We start from the raw sequence: 9,403 nt of genomic DNA, 5'->3' as shown, positions 1-9,403 counted from the left end.
ACACACACACACACACACACACACACACACACACACACACACACACAAGCACACCCGCACGCATAGAAAGGCACACATACAAACATGCAAATATACACAGACATATCATACACTGTATAGACATCACAAACATACACACACACACACAAGCACACACACAAGCACACACACAAGCACACACACACAAGCACACACACACAAGCACACACACACACAAGCACACACACACATAGAAAGGCACACATACAAACATTCAAATATATACAGACATATCATACACTGTATAGACATCACAAACATACACACACACAAGCACACACACACACATAGAAAGGCACACATACAAACATGCAAATATACATAGACATATCATACACTGTATAGACATCACAAACATACACACACACAAGCACACACACACACACATACGTGACTGCTCTGTGAAAGTCTGCATCATTCTGGAACACAGATTCACTCATAGAATCATTAAGTTTTGCCCCTTTAGGAAGTTGGTTTGTTGTTGTTGATACCTTTTGTCAGTTTCTTCCATGACTTTTGTCAGCCCATGTTTTCTAGAATTTCTTTAATGTTTGTGGGGGTTGGGGGTAGAGCTCCCTGACTGCTTGTCTGTGCTTCTGTGTGGGCTGAAGATTGTCCCTGACTCTTCCTCTATGTCCCACCTTTTCTGTTGGGTTTGAGACTGCGCACTAGGTAGCCCTGGGTGTCCTGGAACTCATTACATAGACAAAGCTGGTCTTAAACTGGCTGGGATGAAGGCAGGCACTGCTATGCTTAACCACCAATCCATTTAATTTTATTATTTCCTCTCCATACTTTTCTTAAGTTGATTTTATTGATACATTTGTAAATGTGTGTGTGTGTGTGTGTGTGTGTGTGTGTGTGTGTGTGTGTAAGACATGGTCTCATGTAGCCCAGGCTATCTTCAAACTTACTATGTAGCTGATGCTAACCTGAACTGATCCTCCTGCCTCTACCTCACTAATGATGAGATTATAGATGTGTCATCATACCCAGAACACTTTTAAATTTTGTAACTGTGTGCAAAATTCAACACGTTCCCCACATTTTCCTATGTAATAATAGAAGTCCCGGAGGCTTCGCTCTCCCTTGCACATTTAAGTTTTGACAGAATTCCTGAGACACTGTCAATTTCCCTCTTCTTCTTTGCTTTTAAGGTGTGATTTAATTGCTATGCTGATTTTCTCTCGGCTTAAATAGTTATTTTAAAATGTGCTAATACATGTTCTCTTTGCTCTTCGTTTCATCAATTGTACAATTGCTGTGCTGATTTCCCAGTTTAAGAATTAATTAGAACTGTATCACATCACCCAATTAGTGTGATAGATATGCAGGTATACATGCATGTCTTAGTTAGGGTTTTACTGCTGTGAGGAGACATTATGACCGTGGCGACTCCTCTAAAGGAGAATACTTATCTGGGACTGGCTTACAGAACAGAGGTTTAGTCCGTCATCATCATGGCCGCACACAGGCAGACATGGTGCTGGAGAGGATGCTGAGTTCTACATCCAGGTGTGCAGGCAGCAGCAGGTAAAGAGAGTGAGCCACTGAACCTGGTGACTTGGACTTCTGAAACCTCAAAGCATTTGCTCCCTTCCCTCTCATCCCTTCCTCCTCCTCCCTTTCCCCTCCTCCCTTTGTAAGACGCTGTCGAGCCTTAGCTTACTGGAGACCCCCTGAGTAAATCACATGGAGCCTGATCCATGCAAAGAGCATAAAGAGTTTTATTCCAGTGCACTGAGGCCGTCCCAGACCCTAAGGAAAGGAGGCTACCCTGCACAGCTTGTTCAGTGAGCTTTTATACAATTTTTAGGGCAGCAGCCATTAGACATGATGTGATTGGTTAAAACAATGTGACTTTTTAAACTGATTGGTCTTCAGGGAATGAGGTGGCAAGGACTTCCCTTGTCTGAAGGTGGGCAAAGGTCCACCCTGCGGAATGTGTCCCCATCAGCAGGTTGGTTCTTACCCTGTGATCTGAGGAATGTTAATTCGTCTTTCCCTTCTGGAGAGTTCCTCTACCTTCCCAAAGTTCCTGAGCTTATCTCATTAAGGAAATTCCTGACCTCCCAGTGTTTTTCTGAGATGTCCCTGTTTACTCGGATCTTATACCTTCACCCTCTTCCCTTCACCCTCTTCTCTTCCCCCTCCTCCCTTTCCCATACTTCCTTATCCCCTCTTCCCTTCCCTCTCCTCCCTCTATCAGAGTTACAATTGTTTCAAGACAGGGTTTCTCTGTGTGGCCCTGGCTGTCCTGGAACTCACTCTGTAGACCAGGCTGGCCTCGAACTCAGAAATCCACCTGCCTCTGCTTCCCAAGAGCTGGGAGTAAAGGCATGTGCCACCACCGCCCAGCGAATGACACTCCCTAACAGTCTCTGGGAGCCATCTTCATTTAAACCACCACAATTCATGCGTGTGTGTTTAAATTGGTATATGTAGTTACCCTGTTCCTTATGACACTTCATACATAGTCCATTTGGGGTTTGTTTGTTTGTTTCTCATCTCCTGTCTCTTTCTCTAATCTCCTTGCCCTGCCTCCAGCCTTAAAAAAAAAAGAGGTTTATTTCTTTTTATTTTATATGTTGAATCCTTTGGAACTGGAGTTAGAGAAGGTTGTGAAGCATCTGATACGACTCTCTTAGAAGAGCGGCAAGGACTCTTAACAGCTGGACTATCTGTTCAGCCTCTTCTTTTTAATAATTACACTTTAATGTTAATTACTTCTGGCCTTATTACATTTTAACATACTTTGAGGATTTATTGGCACCTCGTGGACTTTACTGCTTAGTCAGACTATCTTCAGGGCAGCAGATGCTTGGATGAGAGTGAGCTCTGACTTACCTCACGTTATTAGGTCAAGCAAGACTTGAGTTGTGTAGCTTTCCATATTTCTCCTTTTCTCCTGTAGAGGCTAATTGGGTTCTCCTGCATGATTTATTTGATGCTAGAGTTTTCAATATTCCTGACACATGGATGGATTCTCTCACTAACAGCAAATGGCTCGCTATGTCTGCCCGACGTCATTTGCCTTACGTCATTTCCCTTGGATGCCGTACTAACTTCCTCAGTTTTTTTTGTGCTTTTGTACTGGCATAACACGCTGTTAACTATCCTCACAAGCTCACTGGAGGGGCTCTCATGACAGCTCTGGGAGTCAGAATGCACAGAACCTTTCTGGGGAAAGGCTGGTATTTGAGCGGATAAGCAGACAGACTTGCACTACTGCTTCCAGCATGTTGTTTTCTTTTTTTCATGCCACATTCCTGCGTCTTTTGTTTTTTCTTTTCTTTTTATTGGTTCCACTGGTTTCTGTTTTCAGTGAGTCAGACACTACAGATCTTGTTTTTCTTCTACAGTTGCCTGAATCTTTAAAAGAACCTGTTTGGGCGTGTGCCTCTCTGATTACCAGTGTTAAGGCTTAACATGTTGGCTTCTCTCTGAGGAAGGAAGGGCGAGCTGTCCACTGCTGAATTTCTTATCCTCCTTTCCGTAGGCTGTTGGCCTGGTCAGTCTGGAGCTTTAGTTTTGTTTCACGCTGCTTGTAGTAATGTTTTCCGCAGCCATTTAACATGAGGTGTGTGTTTTAATGGGTGCGGTGTTAACTGCCAATCTTTCTAAGCTCACTTCTCTGTTTCTCCTTCCGTTTTTGCTCCCCTGTCTAGAAGACGGTTTCTCTCTTTTCTCACTGTGGAAATGGGGTCCTTTCTGAGCCCACAATTGTCTGAGACTGTCTTTTGTTGCCTTCTCTGTGAGTAAGGGTTTGAGTGGATATTAATTCTTGAATTTAAGAATTCTGTAAATCACAGATCACAGTGGCCTTAATGGAAGGTAAGGGGCTAAATCTTGGGTTCCCACAAGCGAAGTTTAGGCTCCAGCATCCAGTCACGCCTCAAGCTCCCCTACCCTGTTTCTAATCCTATAAGGCAATCTGATTTTCAGTGTGGATACCCAGCTCCCTTCAGCAAGCAGCACATGGTGTTGACTGATGACGTCGTGTCTGACCTGGTTGCAGTTCAACAGGAAAGGAACATTCTCATGAAGCTTCAGTGAGGGGGATGTAAACGCTGTGCACTTGATCAGTCTTCCTTCCGCCCTAGGGGATTTTGATCTGTCCACACGTTAGGAATGACTTCCTTCACCAAATCTCCATCTCGTATTGTTGCTTCTTCCACCCCACCCCTACTTCTTTTCCCCCAGTACACCTTTGTGGAACTAACTCCCTGCTCTCTTCATGTCCTTTTTCCTCTGCCTTCTGGGAATGTGTACCATGCCTACTGTAAACGTGTGTGTGTGTGTGTGTGTGTGTGTGTGCATGCGTGTGCGTGCGTGTGTGTGCACGTGTCTGTAATGCACTGTAAGTTCTATTGTGCACTTTCCTCTCCTCTTTGAGAAGTGTGTGGGGACTCTCAGCTAGTTCTCTTTTGTTTCTGCCTCTCTCACCATTTCCCTTCGAATACATTCTTCTTCTTTCATTAGAATCATTTCAGATGTTTTAAAGAAATTATTATTGAAAGTAACGAACTTTGAACTGCTTAATCTTACTATCATATTGCTTTGAAAACTACACAGCAAAACGAAACCCCTGGTCCCCGTGCACATGCCTCCCTCTCCCTCCCTTAGTGTGAAAGGATCATTTCATAGCTTCTAGACTCCTTGTCCTGAGAAGATAGAGCTCTGTCTAGACTGGTCCCTCCTCATAAGGTGGCTGTCACTCCCTCTGACCTCCCTTTTCACTGGATTGTATTAATGTGCTTATCTCTGACCTCCTGGTGAAGGACTCACCGACGGTTGGGTGAGCTGGCCTTCTTTGAGGAGCAACTGTGGAGAAGCCCACCTCCCTGAGTTTAATTTCTGAGTACCTTGTTCTGTTGACTTGTGAAGCTGTTGGCCTTGAGCCAGCTCTGCTGTGCCTGGCTTCATGATGGCGCAGCAGAGCCAAGCTGGTCTGTCTAGCCAGGATTTTGTTACATGGTGAGAGCTCTCTGGTCCAGAGGTCTCCCCTTAGACTATCTTCCTTGTTGCTGATCTCCAGTGTGCCAAGGAATGACCATGGGCACTAGCAGTGTTGGTGAATGCACCTTTTGTCCTGGCTGCCTCTCAGAATGGCCAGGTGAGTGAATCTATAGTCATGCCACCAAGAATGTGCCTGATCTCAGGTGATCTCCGAAGCTAAGCAAGGCTGGGCCTGGTTAGTACTTAGATGGGCGGGTGACACTTCAAACACACCCCACAGATGTCCATGCACCATTTAGAGGTGCTGTCCATGTGGTTCTGAAGTGCAGTTAGATTTGGGGGCTGACTGTGTCTCCACAGGGCCGTTCACTACTGACTTGTCCTGTGGCCCTGTCTGTCTTTCTCCACTGCTCAAGTTCTCTAGTCCTTTGCATTTGGAGCCCATGCTCACTTGCTTGGAAGGCAGGCTGGATCGCTGTTCTGAGCCTCCCCAGAGCCCAGTCTCTTTTACACTGTGCTAAGCGTAGATGTCCTCATGTGTCTGCCTTGCATATGGCAACCAACCTTTCCTCCCAACCTAGATGCAAATTTTGACCCATTTTTAGTTATTCTCAGTCACTTCTGTCAGGAGTGGGTGCAAGAAGTAGAAGCCAGATGCCTTTGTTCCCAGCACCGTCTTCCTCTGAACTCAGTCTGCAATGGCTGTACCACACAAAAGTTGTCTTGGGTGGGAACTCACAGACGGCAGCTCTGCTTGTCTTCTGTCGGTGTACAGCCATAGACATTATGTGCCGTTTCTTCCGTACATTTCGTACAGGGATACATTTGCCGTTCCTAAACACTGTGAATATAAAGGAGATATGACAGGCCTTCAAATTCCTAGAGCCGTATTTTCACATTTTCCCGTTACAGTCAGGGATATTGTCTCTCAGCTAATTGCCTTATGCTGTATGTGTTAGCAACATTGAAAATGCTTTGGGCAATCCTGATTTTTGACTGGAATAATTCGCCATCATCATGAATCCTTCTTAGGTGACACAGTCTCTTATGGGAGACTTACAAACTAAACACGATTGTAAAAGAGAGTCTCCCTGACAGAGGTGTGAACTTTGTTTGGGGCTTTGAGCTTCTGAGTTTGATCACCAACACCAACAAACCACTTTTTTTCCATTGGTAGAAAAGGTAAAAACTTATTTGTTAGGACATTTGCTTTTCCTTAGAAATTGCTTTGTTACCCCAGACTCCAGGGGGTTCTTTAATTCATCCCGTGGAGCCTCTTCTTTTGACAGCATTAAGAAAATAAAGGACTGCAGGGATGTCCCCTGCAGGGGGATGACTCTTTCTATGTAATGGCTGGAACAAGGCCACCTCCAGGTTGTTAACTACCTTAGCAGCTGGAGGAAAGCTGTCAGCTCTGAGAGCAGTCTCTCCAGCTTACATCCACTTTCCAGTCATTTTCTATTGGAAAGCACCAGCCCTAAGGCCCTAACCCATAGAGTTTTACACACCATTTCCCTCATTCTCAAGGTGTCTGTCCACAGCTACGCCTTGGGACATTCTGACTGTCTACAGAGGTCACAGCTTTATGGCAACATTTCCATTTCTCACTCAGTTCTTTCATCTGCCCATGATTAAGAAAGCAACCTGGATACGTTGACTTCACAAGTGAGAAAATGTAGGTTTAGAAGAAACCCTTCTGAAACTTACTTGGCCAAGTTTATACAACTCAGGAGTTTTTCTGGGTGTGGTGGTGCATGTTCATAATTCCAGGACCCAAGAGGCTAAGGAGGAAGGATTATGAGTAAGAGGCTAGCCTGGGCTTCATAGCAAATTGAAGGAAGCCTGGGCTACTGAGTGAAATCCCATCTCAAAAATCAAAACCAGGGCTGGAGAGACTCCATGGTTATTGCAGAGGTTGGGTTTGGGTCCTGGCATTCACCTGGCAGCTCACAACCATGCGTAACTTTAGTCCCCACAGATCTGCGCTCTCTTCTGGCCTCCAAGGGCATCAGGCAGGCATGTGGTACATAGACAAAATACTCATAAATGAATATAAAGAAATCTTGAAAAACAAAACCCCAAACAAATGAAAAAATGGTAGTTCTGTTGGTAAAGTGCTTACTGCATAATCATGAGGATGAGGTCCATTTTTGTAAACATGGAAACCTCCCAGGAGCAGTGGTGCCTTGGGAAACTCCCAGGATCCATAGTGCATAGGACCTATAGTCCTAGCACTGGGGAGGCAGAGACAGGAGGATCCTGGGTGCTTGCTGCCCAAATAGCCTAGCAGAATCAATGGACTCCAGATTCAGTGAGAGACCCTGTCTCAAAGAATAAGATGGAGAGCAATTGAGAACACACACACACACACACAAACACATGTGCATACACAAACACAGAGACACACAGGCACATACACACATGGACACACACACAGATGCTCACACATGTACACGCACACACACAGAGGCGCACGTGCGCGCGCACACACGCACACACATACACACACGCATGCACACACACATGCTGGTACACACACACTTTCAAACAAAAACAAACTATAGAGCTAGTGCTTGAGCTTAAGTGTGAAAAACCAAATCTAAGTGTGTGTTCTTTGTGTTAAACACCCTACCGGCCTTTGAAAATGTTCCAGCTGCTCTTATATTCAACCATGATCTATCTGCTTAGTGACACAACCTTTTTATATGTTCTCTTGTCTTCTAGAAGATGGTCTCTTAGAAGATGATGGAATTTTCAATATTTCAGTATTTAATGAAACTTGTTTGAAGTTGAGCAGGCATTCTAGGCGAGTTGGATCAGAACAAATATACCAAGTAAGATGATTCCTTATTCTTATCTCTTATAGGATTAGTCATTCAAAAAACATGAGTGATTCATCCCCACTCTGGGCATGCCTTATTCGCTTCAGCTTTTCTCTTGCTCTTATCCCCTGAATGAGATCTTATTAAACATGCCCTTTTCTTGAACTGTGACTCTTCTTTGCAAAGCACGCACCAGTGTTCTCGGGTGTGTCCTAGCACCAGGTCTATGTTAAGATATTTTTAGCAAACACCCAACTCTGCTTACAAGATGTGTGAGCTGTCTGCAATGGAAGATGCAGAATGTGTAAAGACTCCTAATAGGGCGACTGTCTCCGCTGTTCGTGGCCACTCTTTCTAGGAATGGGTACGGGTTAGACCGTCACGAGGAGAGTCTAAGTTGACTAAGGTTCTATGTATTGATGATTTCTATTGTTTTCCTGCCTACATTTGCACACACTTATGTGTTAATGCATTCATCTTAGTTTGCCTTCAGATGCACATAGTAGGTGTACATCTCTAAGAAGTTCATTTAGCTTTAATTTCCTTCTCTCCTCAAAACTCAAATCAAAAGCAAATTTAGGAAGGAACTTGGATTTACTTTGATGCCATTTTTAGTTCCTAGAAACTCAGGCCAAGTGTGATAAAGTGAAAATCAGTTATTCATTCTGTAAACATTTAGCAAAAGAATATCGTATATTATGACCTGAGAGTTTCAATGTAAACAAATAGGAACGTAAAAACAAACAACAACTGTAACGGGATACTATGAGTCTTTGATAAAAATGCAAAAATAATGGGATGTGTGTGTGTGTGTGTGTGTGTGTGTGTATGTGTGTATTTGCACACTCTCATGCATGTATTTGGCCCTGTGGAATTTTTAAAATATTTATTTATGCTTTACCTTAATGTACATGTTTTGTCTGCATGTTTGTATGTGCACCATGCATGTGCCTTATGTCCTTGGAGGCCAGGAGTAGAGTGTGGAGTTCCAGATGGTTGTAAATTATCATATCCATGCTGGGAATTGAACCCAGGTCCTCTGCAAGAGCCAGTGCTCTTAACTGCTCAGCCACCTCTCTACTTCTCCCCAACAAGGTGTAATTTTTAAGAAGCAAAACCCACATCGTATCATAGAAAATGCATAGGGAATGGTTGAAGTGCAGGTCGTTGGAACAGTGGCTGTCAGAAAGCCAAAGAGGAGTAGGGAGGGAGGGAGGAAGTGAAAAATCCTAACAGGGGCTGGATGGTGAGAACCTTGTGTTCTTTGCTTTGAATTTGAATGCCTGTGAGGAGCCACTGGAGGATAGTAAGTGGGTGAGAATTTAAGTTTCCATGTTGGAAAGAGCCCTAGAAGAGAGACACATTCAAGGATCCAAATAGTTTATTCTATGATTAAAACGGTTTTTCAAATTAGCTATGAAGGAATTATACTATAGCTAGCCAAATGCTTGCTTAGGAAAACAAATGATTCGTGGGGCTGGGAAGACAGACGGTTCAGTTAGGAATGTACTTGCCACCCCAAGCATGAGGCACTGAGTGTGGACCCCATCCCCACCCAAAGAGCAGATACGGTGTTGTGTGCC

General features: G+C 44.2%; 1 protein-coding gene across 7 annotated transcripts in view; it reads left to right on the top strand.

Annotated features, from left to right (window-relative positions):
• Susd1 (sushi domain containing 1) overlaps positions 1–9,403 on the top strand; it is a 142,954-nt gene that overhangs the window by 82,229 nt on the left and 51,322 nt on the right. For 6 of the 7 annotated variants that reach the window (XR_004120834.1, XM_031377536.1, XM_031377534.1 and 3 more), the window contains one exon: positions 7,723–7,832. Coding sequence is in view for 6 of the 7 variants with exons in the window: in XM_031377536.1 (XP_031233396.1) it covers positions 7,723–7,832 (110 nt within the window). In the remaining variant the exon portion in view is untranslated. The remainder of the gene's footprint in view (positions 1–7,722; positions 7,833–9,403) is intronic. The other variant, XM_031377535.1, reaches the window with a different exon arrangement.

The sequence above is a fragment of the Mastomys coucha genome, unplaced genomic scaffold (genome assembly GCF_008632895.1).
Source record: "Mastomys coucha isolate ucsf_1 unplaced genomic scaffold, UCSF_Mcou_1 pScaffold18, whole genome shotgun sequence".
Classification (NCBI taxonomy): Eukaryota; Metazoa; Chordata; class Mammalia; order Rodentia; family Muridae; genus Mastomys; species Mastomys coucha.
This window is presented reverse-complemented; position numbering and strand designations above follow the sequence as displayed.